A 20,945-nucleotide genomic window follows, 5' to 3' on the forward strand; every position below is an offset into this window, starting at 1 on the left:
AAGACATTTACAGTTAGCAACAATTGTGCTGCTTAAGAAACTTTCCTGTTATATTCTAGAAATTTATTTGGCTTATCAGTCCACACCTGTAATTGGACACCACACACAAATACACAAACACTAAAAGAATTGTGGAAAATTGCTTAATTGATGCTTGTTGTCAAATGAAATATGTGCTGCTCCAGGATTAAGTAATGGCTGATGGCTTCATTTGTTGTGTTTCTGGTACTGCCATATGCTACTAAATAGTAGTTCCTTATGCATTGCTAGTAGGTACTGTCTATCATATAAACTACTTCGTCTTATTTTTTATGTTCTTTTGTTTGAACCTAGTCCAATATATAACATGGAATGTGTCAAAATAATGCTTTTGTGAGTTAGAACTTTCCTCTTCTGGTCTCTTCAATTTACAGTAAACTAGATAGATTCCTAACCATTCTCCAGTGGTTATTTGCCTGTAACAGATCACAAGCTTAAAAGAAAAATTATACATGTGTATGTGAGAGAGTGAATGTTTCATGTTACAGTATAGATTACAGGTAGTAAACCTTCCCCCCAACACTCCTCCATGATTGAGGTGTAAGGCTTTGTACTATTTTTACTTCAACATTTGTGATTATTCTAGCCACCTAATGCTGGAAAATTTTATTTTATAGTAAACTTTATTATTTGATGGAAACATTAAGACAGATTGAGGTGGTTATTCTATATGCCTTACTCCAGTAGCTTAGTCTTGGCACTTTTCTCAAGTTTTAAATGAAATAAAAATTCCCACTTTGTCTATTCCCATTATGTAAGACATGGGAATAGACAAAGTGGGAATTACATAAATAAGTAAAAAATTTTGTTGGACTACAAACTGGTTACATGCCAACCTGTTATAGTTCACAAAATTTTGTTGTTATATATTTCACTGATCCCCATTTCATAAATTACTAACACTTGACGTTTATTACTCAGTGCCTGTGCGACTTCTTTATTGTGGCTGTGTAAGTGATTGTGGTGGATGCAGTATTTTCTCTTAATGTTTGTACAACTAATTCAGTACTGTTGGCAGGAAAAATTTAGACTGAAGCTCTTACCCTAAAAAAAAAAGTGGTAGGGCAAATTGTCTCTGTTAGTCACAAATCCAATTCTGCACCTGGATTTGAATGTGGTTTGTATGTTTTTTTTTTTAATTTCATTTTTTAAATCTTAGTTATTTAATATTTGTAATGCTCCAAGAGATTTGTAATGCTCCAAGAGATTGAGGGTGTGTTTTTAACCACATAGTATTACAAGTAATGAAAGAAGTACAGGTAAACCTCTCAGTGTATAGTTGAGATGTTGAGTGAACAACAGGCACACAAACGAGATTTAAGTCATTGCTTGCTTCCTCGTAGTGTTTCTATCAGTCAGTTATTAGTGTACAATAAATTATTTAGTGTGGAAGTGAAGGTGTCTGTAAGAGAATTAGGTGATTAACATATGTCATTAGGAAAATTGTTTGAAAAAACTAAGACACTTTTAGTCATCAATCTCCTGACGAGTTTTGCATCAACCTTTCCATTTCAGAGTAGAACTTGCACTCAAAGTCCACGGTTATTTGTTGGATATATTCCAACCTTTGTCTTCCCCTAAGTTTTACTCTCTACAGCTCTCTCTGGCATCTTGGAAGTTCTCCTCTGATGTCATAACAAATGACTTATTGCTTTCCTTGCTGATTCTGTGGGGAACTTCCTAATCCTTTATCCTATTTGTCCATCTAATTTTCAGCTTCCTTCTATAGTAAATCTCATACGCTTCAATTCTCTTCTTTCCCAGTTACTCACACTGTCCACGATTCGCTATTGTACAATGCTGCACTCCAAACATACATTCTAAGAAATATCTCCCTCCTATTAAGGCCTTTGTTTGATACCAGTAAACTTCTCTGCCCAGGAATACCTTTGCTAGTCTGCTTTCTATGTCCTCCGTACTTCACCATTATGTCCACCTTGTCCCCAATTTTGATCTAAAGTTTATCTCTAATATCATTTCTACTACTCCTTACTACTGGCGAGTACTTTATTTTGGGATGCAAAATCCTGAGTACTGCCAATAGACACATTCGTAAAATGAAACGAATGAATTTTGCCTCCCAAAATTAATTACTGGCCAGCCGTACTATCTCCTTGAGTTTATAAAAGTTTTTTTCTATTAAGTTTTCCTCTTGGTACAGTTATTGGCAGTATAATTAAATGAGAGTTAGTGAATTGTAAAGAGTTAGTTCTAATTGTCTACATTACAGCCCTCTTTGAAGAGACGCGCTGCGGGTTACGGCCATTACACAAGATTTGGTATAGGTGTCCAGACAGGGTTGCAGTTATCATCACTCTATACATCTCCCAAAGTCAATACAGGCCCACCTTCTCCAACTCAGAAGTTGACCCGATTGCCACCACACGTGTTGCAGAAGTCGCTGATCGACATGTACTCGGAGGTTCTGGACGAGCTGAGTGGCTACGACTCGAGCTACAACACGCAGGACCACCTGCCGCGCGTAGTCGTCGTGGGTGACCAGAGCTCGGGCAAGACGTCCGTGCTCGAGATGATTGCACAGGCCCGCATCTTCCCCAGGTGAGCTGCTGCTTACAATAATGCAGTTGCTGCTGCGGCTAGCAGCACGTAAGGTAGCATTTGCTCTCACATTCAGAATGTGCACTCTGTTGCATTTGCGTGTTAGTCATCAATAAAATGTGCTCGGCTCAGAGTACGTTATTTTTCTGTTATGAGTCTAGACTGAAGTGCTGTGTTCAAACCATAAAACTACTCTCTTATGTTTCATCTGAGTTTGAGGGGAGACATCTTTTGAGAGTATAGTATTTTACGTCCCCAGGTTTTGTGTGATGAAATCCACCCAAAGTTCTGTTATATTTATATGAGATCTTATAATACTTCTGTCCGCTACTGTTATACTCTAACCTCAAAGCTGACAGCAGTTCGTATAAGGAAATTATTTTTATTCAAGCAGTTATAGTATATAAAGAAGCAGAGCAGTGTTACCCTCTGAGAGGAATTTTGTTACGTTGACCGTGTTGTACCTAACGGAGGTGGCTTATCGGAAGTGAAAGCCAAAATTACGTTAATATTTAAACAGTTCCAAACAATATTTTACCTATCTACACTGTTCAAAGAATAAAGAAAACGGTTGCCAGCCTAATTAGGCAAGAGAATGATTGACATTCTAGTTCAAGAAAATAAGTATTAGTAACTATAACGGACAAACACAACCTATACTTTGCCACATGTGAGTGCAATAAACTCTGGCACCTGAATACAGTATGTTCACGTTAAGGTTAGAGCTACCAGATCAGAACAAACTATTTGCAGAAATATAACAGATAACAAAACACACTATTACCTTGAGGGCTTAGTCAAACTGAATGGTCTCGATAACATTACTATTAATATTCACTGTAGAATCATAAAATGGACATAGGTTCAATATTACTTTTCAAACATTTTCTTACCTGTCAAAAAATTATAAATGTAGTTCACTGCAAAATTATAAGCTGGTCATAGGTTAAGTCTCTCTCAGCTAAATACCTTTTTATTTAGAATGAAAATTGAATGGAATTCACTAACAGATTACTTCTCAGTGTCTTTTGAATAAAGAAATTATTGTTTTCATAGAGAGTGGTCTTTCTATTAATCGTTGTCTAGCATGAGCACAGTAGACAAACTGTTAATCTTGTTACACCATTAATATGCACTTTTAATACACAAGAGGAGTTTAATATTGTACAGAAGTTCACTTGAATAGGAAGAGTAATTGAAACTTGCTATAATTAAGTAACTTTGTACATTTGAACTACTTTCAGTGGAGGAGGGCCCATAATCTTGACCACTGTAGCAGAGCATACTAAACACACTTTCAGTACACTAAAGAAACAAGTTCTTAACAAATATGAACATGGAACATTAAACAGTATTAGTTTCCAACTCATACTGCAGTAGGAAACTACTTGATGTGGTTATAAGACAATAGCTCACCTTTGGTTGATTTTCAACAGACTCCACTGTGATCACTTACTAAACAAAACTTTGTAAGCCTCAGTTTTGAGAACTTTCACTTTAGAAGTTGGCAACAAAATTTTAATAAGCAGTCTTAATAAAAAAAATTATTTTCAGCAAGTATTATTCACTATATTACTCAGTTCTGCTAAAACACTGAGCTTTAATGTTATTTCAATAAGGACACTTGGTAATCACTTTAGCGTGGGAAGGGCCCTAAGTGGTTGTGTGACTAGGGATAAAAAAAAAATCAAGGTAGGTATAAGAGTTTGAGTATAAGTTACCTTATATTTGAATATAATAGAGGGAAACATTCCACGTGGAAAAATATATCTAAAAACAAAGATGATGTAACTTACCAAGCGAAAGAATTGGTATGTTGATAGAGAGACTAACAAACACACACACAAAATTCAAGCTTTCGCAACCCACGGTTGCTTCATCAGGAAGGAGAGGGAAAGACGAAAGGATGTGGGTTTTAAGGGAGAGGGGAAGGAGTCATTCCAATCCCGGGAGCGGAAAGGCTTACCTTGGGGGGAAAAAGGGACAGGTATACACTCGCGCGCGCGCGCGCACACACACACACACACACACACACACACACACACACACACACATATACAGACACAAGCAGACATATGGCCTTTACCTTATATTTGTGCACACTAAAACATCCAATGAGCTGATCCGTCACCATAAATTTCTTCTATTCCTTGGTTCCTTTTCAGTGATTGCGCAATGTGGTGGCGATTACATATTGGTAGGTAGATTTGCAGGTAGAATTGCCGGACTCTGTCATTTCTTGGTGGCAATGATATACATCAATTCCAGAATAGTTCCAGCTCTTTATCCAGTCATCCGAGGCATCGGAAAGCGCCACGGAAAGCCTCTCTCGGCACCACCACAATATACAACTTTTACACGAGCAGTTGACAGTTTGGTAGCTCGTCCCCAACTGACTCTTTGTTCCACCTTTCCTACCTAGGCCAACCACAATTTGCGCGTACTACACAGTTCCGTTCCCAAGGGGAACCACAACACCTTTCACGTACAAAATAGCTAAGAACCCTTACTGAAGGTCAGCAGTTTACATAACAGCAACTAAACGTATTAAATGAAACAGAACGTTTGCATATGTTGGTAGTTCTACACAAATTTATTTAAATAATGTTATTTAATTTTAAAGATATCCAAAGAGATTAAATGAGGAAGACAAAATATCATTACAGAGAGTATACTTCATTGCAGTATCGAATTAATCGTACACTAATTACAGAAGTTCAATGATGGGGTGTTGAACAAAATAGAAAGCTAAATGAATCAACAAAAGGTATGTAATGTCTAAGCTATGGTGTTACAGTCACAAGCTGAAAAGCCAGCACGACACACACACACACACACACACACACACACACACACACACACACACACCCCCCCTCTCTCTCTCTCTCTCTCTCTCTCTCTCTCTCTCTCTCTCTCTCTCTAAGAAGAAGAAAAAAGAAAAGAAAAATGCACCACTAAGGAATTATTGAAATGGGATGGACATCGGTAGATGTGACATACATGTACAGATGAACAGAAAAATTGGAGGCTTCATTCAAGGGAAAGAGCTTCACAAAGTGAGTCAGTCACACATTGGTCCACCTCTGGCCCTTATGCAAGCAGTTATTCAATTTGCCATCGATTGATAGAGTTGTCGAAAGTCCTCCCGGGGGTAGCCTGCCGAATCGAGTCCGACCGGTACGTTAGATGGCCAAAATCCCGAGCCGGTTGGAGGACTCTGCCCGTAAAGCTCCAAATGTTCTCAACCGAGGAGAGATCGAGCGACCTCGCCGGCGAAGGTAGGGTTTGAGATGCTCCGAGACGAGTAGTAGAAGCTCTCACTGTGTGCGAGTAGGTGTCACCTTGCTGACGTGTAAGCCCAGAATGGCTTTCCCTAAAGGAAAGCTAAACGGGTTGTGGAATATCGTTGACATACCACTGTGCTGTAAGGGATGAAAACCGAAGGTGTCCTGGTGTGAATTGAAATGGCACCCCAGACCCGGTTGTCGGGCCGTACGGCAGACGACAATCGGGTTGGCATCCCACTGCCGTCTGGATGTCTCCAGACAAGTCTTTGGTCTGGAATCTTACTGACTGGAGTAGAATTGCCTCCAGTGATGAGTCGCACTTTGCAATGAGCCCCTGTGACCAGTGAAGATGTGTCTGGAGATGCCCCGGCCAGTGGAGGGATACTAACCTGACTGTCGCCTGCCTTATGGCCCGAAGGCCGGGAATGCTGGTCTAGGGTGCCATTTCATTTTGTACCGGGACACCTTCGGTAGACATCCGCAGCACCCTCGGAGCACATCAGTACGTCGACTATATTCTGCGCCCCTTTTAATTGCCCCGCATGTCCTGGGCTTATGTTTCGGCAAGATAGTGCCCACCCACACACGGCAAGAGTTTCTACTGCTCGTCTCCGTGCTTGCCAAACCCTACCTCGGCAGGCCGTAGGTCGCACCTCTCCCCAGTTACATTTTTTAGCATTGTGAGCACAGTCCTCCAACCGACTCAGAATTTTGGTGCTCTAACGCACCGATTGGGACGGAGTTTGCTACGATATCCGTCAGGAGGACATACAATAACTCTGTCATCGATGCCAAGCTGAATGACTGTTGGATAAGGGCCAGAGGTGGACCAGCATGTGACTGACTTGCTCAATTTATGAAGCTCTTTCTCTTGAATAAATCATCCATTTTTTCTCAAATTGTTATCATTTATTTGTCTGTACATGTACATCAGATCTGCAAATTTCCATCCCATTTGGATTCCTTTGTGGTGTGTCATTGTCTTTTTTTTTTAATTGATTGTGTGTGTGTGTGTGTGTGTGTGTGTGTGTGTGAGGGGCAATCAAAACAGGACCAACATGCTGTAATTCTTTTATTGGCTACCAAAGGACAAACACTTGTAGATGTTCAACGGAGAATGAAGAATATGTATGGGGCAGCATGTCTGTTGAAAACAACCATTGTCCATTGGTGCGTTGAGAGGTGCAGCTGCTTCATGATAACATACGTCCTCATACCACAGTGGCATAACACAGGAGTAGGAGATAGAGTACCTACCCTATAGTCCTGATCTCTCCCTATGCAATTACCACATCTTTGGTCCCTTGTAAAAAGGCCTCGAAGGTTCAATGACTTGTGTCATACAAGGATATGCAACGGGCAGTTACAGAGTCCCTCACACAGCAGGAGATGGTTTTTTACTAAACTGCTATCTCCAGCTTGGTGCATCTGTAGGATGGATATGCAGCAATTTTGCCTAAGTGATTCACACACACACACACACACACACACACACACACACACACACACACACACACACACACAGAGAGAGAGAGAGAGAGAGAGAGAGAGAGAGAGAGAGAGAGAGAGAGAGAGAGAGAGAGAGAGAGAGAGGGAGGGGGGGGGGGGACGAGGGGGGGGAACAAACATCTAGGGGTGATAGATATACCACATCATGGCAAACAACTTTTGTTAGAGGTTCACAGGCACTTCCCGGTGATGTTAGGCATGTTTTTTTTATTGGTTATGCCCCTGAGAGATGGCAGGATGTGAGCACAGTGCTCTATATGTGCGTGCCTTGGGTGTTGCCTGTAATCCAGTCATATTCTCTGTCTGAAAGGCAGTAGACCCAGGAAAATTAAAGTTCCTGATTAACTTCTAAAATATGTTTCTCTGCTTAGAGATGTTCATTCTTAAACTTTTCTTATTGAAAATCACTATATCAGTTTACTGGGCTAGCTAGTTTGCAGCACATCTGGTTAGTAGACCCTGCTAGTTCAGTGAAATTTTTTTGTCCCAAGGTTGGCAAATACAACACATCAGTCATCAATGTGGCCACCACCTACGTTCCATGTCAACGTGCAGTAACCGTTCACAGGCGGCAGATGGCAGCACTGCCAGTGGAGAGTAAATAAAGCGTGTCAGAGAGACGTGGAAAACAGTGCAGTAGTTGTCATTTTGCGAGAATGGAGCAATTTACCTGACATCCGAAGGGGCACGATTATCGGATTTCGGGCCTAAGGTGGGAGCATTTCAGAAACAGCTAATTTTGTAAACTGTTCACGTACTGCTGCGGTTAAAGTATAGTGTGTGTGGCGAAATGGTGCTGTCCAGAACCGGTGCTGAGGCACCTATTGTGCACCACTGCGGGGATGTGTACGGGCAAATAGACCTGCAACCTTTGAGCTGCTCATTGCCCAGATGAACCGAGGGACTACCAATATTGTCTCCTCAGTGACTGTTCGGCAAATGTTGCTGCGTACGGACCTCTGCTGCACGTGCCTAGTTCGTGCACTGGTGCTGCCGGCTGCTCACAGGTGACAAAGGCTAGACTTTGGATGCCGGTACCACAGCTGCTCGTGCATTGAGTGGCTATATATGGCCTTTCCAGACAAATGACGTTTTCACTCCGACGGACAGCTGGCCACCGGCACGTGTGGCGTGAAACGTCTGAAAGCGACGATCTGCCGTGGTTGTCGGAAGGACCCGGACTGAATGGCATTACTTGAGTGATCTTGTCATTCTGGAAGACTTGGGAAAATGTCCAACTGTACACGCAGTTTGTGTTTCCTCAGCACGATGGCGTATACTGAAGAGCACATAATGAGTTTACTGCACAACCCTGGCCATCAAAATGACCAAGTTAAACCACAATCGAGAATATGTCAGACTACCTCGATCGGGCTGTTCACGCAGGAATCTTCACCTCCGAAACCTTGTGCATCTGACCGTGACACTGGATTTGACACAGCTCCACGTCCCTGTTGGTACCTTCTGGAACTTCATTGACCCATGCTTTGCAATTGCTAAACATGCTTTGGAATTGGATATAAGCCCTAATCCGCCTCCCGCCCCCTCCCGCCGCCGCCCTGCCCCCTGCCCACTCCCTCCATCTCCCTCCCCGTCCATCTCTACCCTCTCCCGCCTCTTCCCCCATCTCTCTATGGCCCCATCCTCCCCCCTTCTGTCTATTTCCTCTTCCCCCACCCTCCCCCCTCCCTGCTGCGTATGCTTGAAATGAATGGGTAAATCAGTTGGGACGGCCTTGCCGCAATGGCAACACCGGTTCCCATCAGATCACCAAATGTAAGTGTTTCTGAACTCGGCTAGTACGTGGGTGACCGTCTGGCCTGTCGAGCGCTGTTGGCAAGCGGGGTTCTCTCAGCCCTTGTGAGGGAAACTGAGGAGCCATTTGATTGAGAAGTAGCAGCTCCAGTCTTCTGAACTGACATACATCCTGGAGAGCAGTGTGCTGACCACATGTCCCTCCATTTTGGCATCCAGTGACGCATACATGCTCAGGATGACACGGCAGCCGGTAGGTACTATCGGGCTTTCATGGCATGTTCGAGCGGAGTTTAGTTTTTAAATCAGTTGGGATCATTGGTTTTCAGGAGAGTGAGAACTCTCTGGCTGTTGGATCTGTGTAGTTAGTAGTGTCAGTGACATTATTTCCCATAGTCTTAATTTGCAAAACTTGAAGATTACAAAGTTTTGGACAATTCAAATTCCATACTAGTATTGTAATCGAGGGCTGACAATCCATAAATAAGACTTCCCTGTTTTTTTGTTAAAACTGACTGCGAGGGAGGAAACAAAACATAACAATTTTCTTTCTCTCAGTAGTTTTGAACAGAAAGTCTGTACATTGTTGTTTAAAATGTACACACACACACACACACACACACACACACACACATTGTTGCTCCTAAGAGTTGTGAGTTGTCAGGTGCATTTTCTCTATTGTTTCAGCATGTATTTGCAATTTCTTTTTTGCGGTGTGTAGCTGGAGTCAGTCCGAGCAAATACTGCCCATATTGTCTTTAATTTGTTGCCCACTGTCAATAGAAAGCATCGGTTTGTTTTCTGTTACCAGTAAGATTATTTTTAAAGTGGAATTTTGCATCCTCATTGGATAAAGCATTCCAAAATCAGCCTGGTGCAACATTCGTTGTGTCTATAATGTATTACAGGTGGTATATGCCCCAGAACAAATGGGAAATCTGGGAAAAACCTGGGAATTTTTTCATCCCAGAAAAACCAGAGAATTCTAAAAAATTCCGGACATTTTTCATTGTTTTAGTTTTCAGTTAAATTTTTGTAATTTTGACTGGTAAGAACTGGTAGTCTAACAAAGAATTTTACTTTAGCCTGCTACTGGAGAATAATACTGCAGCAATAAAACATAAACAAGGAAAAGAAAACCAAAATAAACTTAAGTTGCAAAGGAAATGTGCCATTTCCAACAACTAAACACAGTGCACACACAAGCGTCTGCCAACACCAAAATGTGTCAAAGGCTTTAGGACATAACAACTAACTGCTTATGGTGACTGTGACATCACAACGGTTTATGTTAGGTTCATTTGAGTAGTTGCCAGTGGACTCGTACGCATGTGCAGTTGAGTACGAGCATTACCTGCTCCCACTTATGGCTACCTGAAGTACGTCTGTTAGCTGTATCAGCAGTAGGAACAAGCAGCTAGACACTAGCTGGAAAAATTCTTCTGGTGAGCCCAAGCTGCCAGATTCGCACATGCGCAGAGCAGTCTAACTTGCAGTGGAGAGGGCATTAGTCTCCACATGACCCATGTTTAGGTTTAGTGATTTTGTTATTTCTTCCTCATTTACAACTCTCATGTCAAATGAAAACAAAATGGATTTCTGTGGCCATTCAATATGCATTCACATACTTATGGAAGGATAAAATATGTTGTTAGTTTCAGTTTCCTCATTTGATTTTATTGTCAGGTTTTTGACAGGCACGCATTAATTGCCTTGCAGGACACTGAAGTTATTTTTGTATATTTGCTAAAGAAATTTGGCTTTTATTAATCTTTTCCGCAGAGGCAATCAATTTATTTGAAACAGTGTTTCAATCCACATTATTGGCTAGTGTCAACTGTTTGCTGAGTTCAAAGTGACTGTCTTTATCTCATGGCACGTATGGCGTTATGCCATAATAAAGAACAAAACCTGAGATGATACAATACTGGTACTCCAAGAAAATTTGCAGCCTGAAAACAACACTAAAAAGGTTAATATCAGGGTGGGCCCTACATATTTGCAAATCTGGACATACATATCTGCATTTTACACTGAATTATGCTTTTTAGTCTGGTTTACAAAATTCCGTTGCTCTCGGAGTACCTCTGAGGTTCTGTTTTGTTTATGACGTAATGTAAGATGTCTTACTGCTATATGGGTATGAACATTTGGGCTTCCTACATCATCATAGCTGCAAACATGCAGCAATGCCATTTTATGGTGTTCTCTGACAACGGCTGAAACGAATTCTAATAGGTCGTGGGAAAATATTGTGAATGGTAGTTGAAAAGTGTTGCTTTCAATGTCAATTTCATTTTATGCAAGATAAATTATGTTACGTGTGCAAATGTGCTTTGAATTTCTTAAATCACAGAGCATTTGATTCTCATTTACAGCTTAACACTCTGAGGGCCAACCACTTAGAAGAATTTTGAGCCAAGACATTTATGTATTATTTAAAGTTTTACTGACACGTTTGTGTGATGTATATTAAAGTGTAACACATGCAAAAAAGACCAATATTATATATGAAAGCTAAGTACTTCTTGCAGCTACACTTTGTATATTCATTTAAACCATTAACTTTTCCTATTTACGTGTTCACGCTACTGAATAGTGATGTCAGATGCTATTGGCTGACTACATCACATCTCCTATGCTCCGAATATCTGCCATCGTCGAATGGCGAGATCACGTGACGTCAGCTATGACCGGTTTACTAAAATGCATCGCAACCTCGATTTCATTGGTTTGGAGACTAATGTGCTGTGTTTGGTGGCATTCAAATATATGCTTTGGTAATATGAAAATATGCAGCGTACTTTTTTTTAAAGGTGGGTGGTTGTTCGTTTTATGAAGTGCCGGGAAATTTCTACGCCAGTGTATAAAACCTTAACCATTCAAAGAGTTTATAAGTTTTATGGTTCTGAGAGAAAGTATACTTAACACAGAAAAAGCGTGTTTACACCTGGGGAAAAAGTGTGTTTGGACGGATATCTGGGAAATTTTTTTCCTCGTCCACGTATTCACCCTGTATTAACAGCGACAGTAAAACACGTAAAATGACAAGTAATGCAGCAGCGACAGCACTGTCCTGGCCTGCCCTGACTGCCACGGCCTTGCTGCAGTGCTGCTCAGCTGCTGCTGGATTACTGGTTCCTCCACGTGTCTTACTGCCACTGTGAACACTTACAGCTAAACCAGATATTGCTCCGAACTAATTTGGGAACTCTCTGTCAAGCAGACACGTGAAATCACATTTTAAAAGTTACTTTGTTTGTAACAAGAAACAAATCGACTCTTTCTGTCGACACTGGGCAGTGCGCGAAAGGTTTGGTGGACAATATGTGAACAGAATGGGAAGAAACGCTAATAACTATTACAGTGGGTCGTACCCTCTTGCACTTCATGATGGTTTGCAGAGTATAGATGTAGAATTAGAAATATTTGTGTGGGTGGATTGGACATAGGCATTTCAAAGCTGAAATTGCTAATATCTGCTGAAACGTTGGAGGAAGTGTGCATGACATCTCTTACAAGGGAACCTCCCCATCGCACCCCCCTCAGATTTAGTTATAAGTTGGCACAGTGGATAGGCCTTGAAAAACTGAACACAGATCAATCGAGAAAACAGGAAGAAGTTGTGTGGAACTATGAAAAAAATAAGCAAAATGTACAAACTGAGTAGTCCATGCGTGAGATAGGCAACATCAAGGATAATGTGAGCTCAGGAGCGCTGTGGTCCCGTGGTTAGCGGGAGCATCTGCGGAACGAGAGGTCTTTGGTTCAAGTCTTCCCTCGTGTGAAAAGTTTAATTATTTATTTTCAGACAATTATTATCTGTCCGTCCATCCGTCCAATGCGAGGTAACTGCGCATTAGCAAGGGGACGATATACCTAAACGAACATCGAAACACGCGACGTCAGTCGACTACAGTGCACGGAAGAGAGAGTATTCCTGCTAACGAGGCTCCCTGGCTGGCAGTTGACTGTTCGCTACTTTGGACGAGAGTGCATTAAATACGTGAGATGTATTCCGTGGGCAATATGAATCCAGCAAATATAGCTTGCAACTTCAATAACAATCACACGGTTTTGCGGTGCGATCGCAAAACAGAGACACTAAACTTATTATAGTGAACAGAGACGTCAATGAACGAACGAACAGATCATAACTTTGCAAAAATAAAGAAGGTAAAGTTTTCACTCGAGGGAAGACTTGAACCAAGGACCTCTCATTCCACGGCTGCTCATGCTAACCACGGGACCATGGCGTTCCTGAGTTCACATTATCCTTGATGTTGCCTATCTTGCGCATGGAATACTCAGTTTGTATATTTTGCTTATTTTTTTCATAGTTCCACACAGCTTCTTCCTGTTTTCTCGATTGAACTGTGTTCAGTTTTTCAAGGCCTATCCACTGTGCCAACTTCTAACTAAATCTGAGGGGGGTGCGATGGGGAGGTTTCCTTGTTAGTAGGGACACCCGATTACTAATCGATAAATCTCAAACTGTAAATTCAAATGAGGAAGAGATTAATTTATGCACAACTAGGCTGAAAGAAGAAATTGGTTGGTTGGACACATTCTGAGACATTAACGCATCACTAATTTGATAAAGTAGGGAAAGGTAGGGATTAAAAATTGTAGGAGGAGACCAACAAATGTGTGCAGTAACCCGGTCTAAATGAATGTATGTTTCAGAAGGACGATTAAGGTTTACGGTCCTGTCGACATTGAAGGTTTACGGTCCTGTCGACATTGAGGTCGCTGGAGACCGAGCAGAAACTCAGAAAAATAACAGTATGGTGAAGGAAATCGGCCATACCCTTTCAAAAGAGCCGTCCCAGAATTTGCCTGGAGAGATTTGTGGAAGTGACAGAAAACTGAATCGGGATGGTCGGACACCGTGGTTGCCTGGAGATGAAGCAGCTTGCAAATGGTAGACTAGTGTGGAGAAATGTTTTAAATCTTGAGACTGGTTATTTTGCTGGTGTGGTTTGTTATCTTTGTCACCACCATTTGAAATCCCTGATGGCTGTTCCACTGCTAGATGCAATATGCAAGCTGTACACGTGCCTTTGCTTTCGTAAACTGCATGGCACGTTTGCCCCTTGCTCTTCCTCGGACAGATCTTTGCTATCCAAAAATGGCGGAAACTTTACAAGGTCCTGTATGTTATAAAACAGATCTTTGCTATCCAAAAATGGCGGAAACTTTACAAGATCCTGTCAGTTTCACCAGATTTTGCATTCCTCATCTGTAGATTGTCTTACAATGTCACATGATGTGGAATATTTCATTCCTATTGGTCGGCGAAGTCTGTTATAAAATTGTAGGGTTGACTGTATGAATTGAAATAACAGAAGCCAACAGGCATAAGTTTCACCCAAAATTCCTCTCTTTGCAAAGTGCACTTCCATATATTATTTTACTTAAACCCTACTTTCTTTCTGTTAAAAATATTATGCTTTGTAAATTTCTATTGCCTTTCGATACAAGTGGATGTGCTGATGTATTGTCTTGGCTAGAATATTAGTTCCCTGTAGTTTTATTCCATAGCCTTTGCACTGTAACCAGCGTTCCACTGTGGCCTAGTTTATTCAAAGAGACAATTCCTCTTATATTGGGCTACACAGGTGTTAATACATTTTTTGTGGCTCCAATATACAGGGTGCTCCAAAATAATGTTCATGCTCTGTGAAAGTGAGTCTCTCTCTTTAATTAATGCAAATAGAAATAATTTTTGTGTGTAATGATTCCAAAGACTGTGAAGAGCTTAGCATCAGTTCCGTCTGTTGCATGATTGCAAACGAATGTGGTACTATAGCTTTAAGAACCAAAGCTGTTTCTAAACTGATACTGGCAAACGAGGAATGTGAGTGAGGTTTGACAACATTCCAGAGTTGAAGTTGGATTATCTTTCACTCCACAGTTAACAATCACAGGAATCTGAAAGAAGTTTGAAGTTGATGGAACAGTGCATGATGTGAAGAAATGTATGTAAAGGAAGAAAAAGACATTCAACAGACAATGAAAGTGGTGTTGATGCAGTAATTCAGTTGTAGACAAAATTCCTGAGAAAGTTTGAGGCAAATGGTCTTGTGAGATTGAAATAAGTGAAACCATTGTTTGCAAAATTATGTGGCCTAAGAGAGGAAAATGCATTCTGGCACTTCTCTGTGTTCTGAATTTGACTGAGTGGTTCAGCATGCTTGAAGAAGATGAACATTTCCAAGATCTAATTCTTTGATCAGATGAAGGGACTTTAAAGATAACTGATCAAGTAACTGCTGTAATTGCATGTACTGGGATAGCAAAAATCTGTATGGAACTGATGAAAGGCATTTGGTAATCTGCCAAGACTATCATCCTGGTGTGGCTTGTCATCTAGAGCTTTCAGTAGGCCGTACTTCTTTGAAGAGACTGTCATAGGTGACTCTTATCTAGAAATATTACAATAGCAACTACAGATAAATGGCATTTTTGACAGTGAGCTAATATAACAATGAAAATAATCAATTTTTGACAGTATAATGTAATTGGATAGATAAAAAATCTACTCACAAAGCAGTGGCAGGAGAAAGCACACGTAAAAGGAGGTTATACTTATGCAAGCTGTCAGAGACAGTGGCTCCCTTTTCCAACAGAAGGGTTGAAAGGGAAGGAAGAGGGGGTGAAGGAAAGGACTGGAGAGGTCAAGGAAAAGGGGTAGATTTCCAGAAATGTGGGTCAGGGGAGCCCGTCCAGTAAGTCTCTACTTAATAGCAGTTCTGGTTGACTTTCCTGAAATTTATCCCTTTTTTTAACCCTCTCCAGTCCTTTTCCTTCCTCCGTAAGCTTGGATAAATATAAACTTCTTTTATGCGTGTGTTCCCCTCCCGCCACTTGGTGAGTAGATTTTAGTAGGAAGAGCATTATTTTCAACAGGATGGGTTGCCACCTCACTTTCAGCTCGATACGAAGGAATTTCTCAGCCGTACGTTTCCTTTGAGATGGTTAGAGCAAATATGGTACGTAGTATACAGCTCGTCATTGGATTCGACCCCCTTAGGCTTTTACCTCTGGGATGCCCTGAAGAACACAGTGCATGCTGCAAAACGTAGAGACTGGATGGTCAAACAGAGAAAATTGAGCAAGCCTGTGATGATATTCCATTAGAAAATACAGCTGATATTTTGCTCCTTTCTAAGTCTTTGTTGACTGTGCATTGCCATGGTACCTGGTTATTCTAACCATGTACCATCTTAAGTTACACCTTAATGTATTCAACACAAAAAACTTTTCATTTCAGTGTTATAAGGAAAATTACGTACACCTTTTATAGAGCCATGCAGTTAATCTATTTCTGTCAAGGCCTTAAAATTATTTTAACCCCATGCTTCACCAGAATGTTTCCAGTGAAATTACTCTTCTTGTTTGTAAATGCTTGGGATGTATAGCAGCTGTTGTTCTTTATTGGTTATGGAAATCTTTCAGATGAATGATCGCTTGTAATTGATGATGATGTTGCCTGTAGAAGACAATAAGATATATTGCGCCCTCCTAACTCCAAGACCAGTGTTTCGTCTCTGAAGATACATCCCGCAGACAGTGACGAAATGTTGGCGAATAGTTTTATGCGTCGACCGCTTTCTCCCTGACTAGAAGTTGACATCGGCCGCAAAAGCCTCGGTTGTATCAGAATATGTCATGTAATTGACCCACAAATGGACCTACACAGTTCAGGTCGGTAACCTTGTGGTGATGTCTCCTGCCATCTTCGTACACAGAATGTCACAAAGTGTGTGATTCGATAAAACTGTGAAACAGAGCTGCTGCTCAATACTTGATTTCAGGAGGTGAAATATTTGTACTGTCGACAGGCACATACACAGTGTATCGTAATTAATGGCATAAAAACGTGCAGTTGAAAGTACACGATGCTAGAAGCAAAAAGTCTCAGTAAGCAGTGCTCCAAAATGCATACCTTAAGAGCTACGAACAATTCATCTTGGATATAGTGAAACAAATTTCTTCTATTGCAAACTCATTCCTTTCCATATTTTGGGAGGAGGTGATCTGGACCAAAACAAGAAAAAAAAAAACATTCCAGTAAGTGTGGGGTCTAAAGCACTTACCTTAAAAGCTATGAGCAATAGTTCATCTTCACTACTATGGAGCCCGTGCTCTACTGAGCAAGCACTCTTTGCTCTTGAGGTTTGCACTATGAAACCCATTTTATACTGGGCATTTTTTTTTTCTTCTTTTGGTCCAAACTACTCTCAAAATACGGAAAGCGAAGAGCTTGCAAAAGAAGGGATTTGTTTCACAGTATCGAAAATGAAGTACTGCTCGTAGCTGTTCAGGTGTGCATTTGAAAGCCCACATTTACCGAGACATCTAGTCGAGTGTACTTTCAGCTGTTTGCATTCACACGATCAATTATGATGCACCATGTATAAAGGTACAGGATGTTGTTGTTGTTGTGTAGAAACCACTTCCTGACACTTAATTCTATACTCGATGTTAAGAAATTTCTCTTCTTCAGAAACGCTTTCCTTGCCATTGCCAGTCTACATTTTATATCCTCTCTACTTCGACCATCATCAGTTATTTTGCTCCCCAAATACCAAAACTCCTTTACTACTTTACGTGTCTCATTTCCTAATCTAATTCCCTCAGCATCACCCGACTTAATTCGACTACATTCCATTATCCTCGTTTTGCTTTTGTTGATGTTCATCTTATACCCTCCTTTCAAGAAACTGTCAATTCCGTTCAACTACTCTTCCAAGTCCTTTGCTGTCTCTGACAGAATTACAATGTCATCAGCGAACCTCAAAGTTTTTATTTCTTCTCCCTGAATTTTAATACCTACTCCGAATTTCTCTTTTGTTTCCTTTACTGCTTGCTCAATATATAGATTGAATAACATCGGGGAGAGGCTACAACCCCGTCTCACTCCATTCCCAGTCACTGCTTCCCTTTCGTGCCCCTCGACTCTTATAACTGCCATCTGGTTTCTGTACAAATTGTAAATAGCCTTTCGCTCCCTGTATTTTACCCCTGCCACCTTCAGAATTTGGAAGAGAGTATTCCAGTCAACATTGTCAAAAGCTTTCTCTAAGTCCACAAATGCTAGAAATGTAGGTTTGCCTTTCCTTAATCTTTCTTCTAAGATAAGTCATAAGGTCAGTATTGCTTCACGTGGTCCAACATTTCTACGGAATCCAAACTGATCTTCCCCGAGGTTGGCTGTACTGAAGGTACAGGATAGCCAAAATAAAATTGTCCCAGAAAATACAGTGTCTGACAAAAAAAAGTGGAGCATCCAAAGGGGAGGAGGTAATGAAACGAAACTTTACTGGTTAAGGTGGGTGACAGATATGAATGAGATTTACAAAGGTTTTGGCGCTGGGATAGGGTTGCTGTCTGAGCTAGTCCCACACGTTCTGTTGGGGACGTTGAGCCCAAACAAAACAACACCTCCCTGTACAAAGACCTGTGTGCATCTACAAAAGATAATGTTACGCCTCTGGTGGAACAGCGGCAGTGTGGTATAATAAAGTCTGTCGGTAAACTGAAGAGCGAGCGAGCGAGTCCCCACTCTGCCAACCCAGCTACGTCACAAGGCGCTTCTACAGGCTGTTTCACAACGTAGTACCGGCCCTGCCGCGGTGCGCGATTTAAATCTGTGGCGACGTCGTACACAGATACGTCTCGGCTGCGTTTTTTTTAGACAAATGCATTAAGACCATAAGGAATACAAAGGACGATAGCTTCTTTCGAAATACAACAATAGAGCAAATAATATTAACATAAGAACGGAAGTCAGGATTCTACCACAAACATAGAACCGAATGCCTGTTCATGTGGATATGGTATATGTTCCTCTACTGCTATTCGTGAAACGAACCACACATAATTCAATCAATCTGTAGAATTTAAGGCTTGTTCTTACTTTGTGTTTCTACTGAAAGGTAGAAGTTTTCTTTGAGGGACTGTATTGAAACTTAACAATTCTTGCAACATGAAGAGTGTTTAAAAAGTAAGCAGAAATTTATAATTTTGTGTGTTAGTCCGATTTGCACTACTTTTTTGTCACTGTCTTCGTGAACATGTCTGTAAAGTATGTGTACAATGTTATGCATATTGGCTATTTACTCCGTTGTCAGTTGTCAAAAAGATTGCATGTGTTTTGGTAGCATCAACGATTATTTGTTTTGTATAAAAATAGAATAGAGAATCTGTATCAAATTTTGTTGTAAGAATGGAATAAAATGTATGAAATTTTTGGAAATGTTGAATATTGCTTTTGGTGAACTTGTTATGAGTAAGCCAAGGGCATACAAGTGGTATAAACATTTCAAAGTGTGTCTTAAAGGGCAGCAGTTTTACAAGTATGGATGAGATTAAAAGTGTGCAGTTAGAAGACCTATAAACTATCCCGAAGAAACAGTTCCTAAAGTGTTTTGGGAATTGGAAAAAGAACTGGCATAAGTATGTAGTATGTAATGGGGAATATTTTGAAGAGTATAACATTGCTGTAGACTAACAAATAAAGTTCTTACCAAAAAATAAAAGTTAATATGTAAGCGCACCTCGTACGTCAAGCCGTCTGCTTGGAAGTCCAGAATCGGGGTATGTGTTTCGAAGGAAATTTCAGCAGTGTTTACAATAGCTATTGCGCACATGTTTTAAGCAATATGTCATAGAATCGGGTGAATAGTGACCGAGACAGAGATTTGGTGTTCCATCAGCATCAAAGGTTTTACGTGATTTTGAAAGTGTCTATAACGATGGGTTTCCTCACGAAATTATTAATTTCCTTCGTGGCGACTCCAGTAAACCATCCGGCTTATTTCCGCGTTTCTTTTTTATGCGTCCTATTGGGGGAGGCTGACGTTTGCCTAAATTGCAGCCATTTGGTTGGGAGTAGTAATATCAGCCAACAGTTCTTTTTGCGTCGCCTCTTTAACATACGCTGTACTAACATTAGAGACGATCGAACGCTCGTTACTCCGCAAATACCTCCTTTTCTTCGTATTCTGCACATTTTCTTACAATACTAGACGATTATCCATCACTTCCGGATATCGAAGTATATCAGTAAGTATACAAAGTTAACTCACACTGGCAACTAAAATCCCACGAACAGAAACGACGTATATCACTGCACGCCGATCTACACCGCTACAAAGGTAACGGGCAACAGATTTTTGGGTGCCCCTGTAGTCCGGTGGCAGCGTTCTTCCCGGAAAGGCCACTTCCCCCACCAAAAGCGCTGCTCGCTCTTCAGTTTACAGACAGACTATACGAATTGCTTCCTCAAGAGGTACAAACATCACTTCTGACTTTTATTGTCAACAATTGAGACGTCCTGCAGACGCAGTCCGAGAACAACAACCGGGAAGACTGTTTGAAGTGACGGTACTCCAGGCTAATGCCCGCCTGCATTCTTCTATACTGACAAAAAACAGTTTACAGCAGTTATGTTGGGAAATCATCCTCACTCACCTTATTCACTGGGTCTTATGCCCGCAGGGTTTCAGCTTTTCAGCTCTCTATCAAACAGCTTTCGAGGAATCTCCTTTCTGGATGAAAATGTGCTCCGAGCGTGGCTTGACGAGTTCTTCGCCTCAAAACCACTCGATTTCTACAGTCACGGAACTGACAAGTTACTGCAGCATTGGCAGACTGTTCTAAATAGTGAAGGGAAATATATTATTGATGACTACAGTGTCTGTTACTTATATCTGTTGTGTTTATGAAAAATGCTACGAAGTTATGCGCCACCCCAATAGTTTCTTCAGGTGAATTTTCCTTATGATA

The 20,945-nt window shown here is 41.0% G+C and overlaps 1 protein-coding gene across 3 annotated transcripts in view; it reads left to right on the forward strand.

Annotated features, from left to right (window-relative positions):
* LOC126426882 (dynamin-like 120 kDa protein, mitochondrial) overlaps positions 1 to 20,945 on the forward strand; it is a 200,116-nt gene that overhangs the window by 90,174 nt on the left and 88,997 nt on the right. For all 3 annotated transcript variants that reach the window (XM_050088928.1, XM_050088929.1, XM_050088930.1), the window contains one exon: positions 2,435 to 2,598. In XM_050088928.1, coding sequence (XP_049944885.1) covers positions 2,435 to 2,598 — 164 coding nt within the window. The remainder of the gene's footprint in view (positions 1 to 2,434; positions 2,599 to 20,945) is intronic.

This window comes from Schistocerca serialis, chromosome 11 (genome assembly GCF_023864345.2).
Source record: "Schistocerca serialis cubense isolate TAMUIC-IGC-003099 chromosome 11, iqSchSeri2.2, whole genome shotgun sequence".
In the NCBI taxonomy this organism is placed as follows: domain Eukaryota; kingdom Metazoa; phylum Arthropoda; class Insecta; order Orthoptera; family Acrididae; genus Schistocerca; species Schistocerca serialis.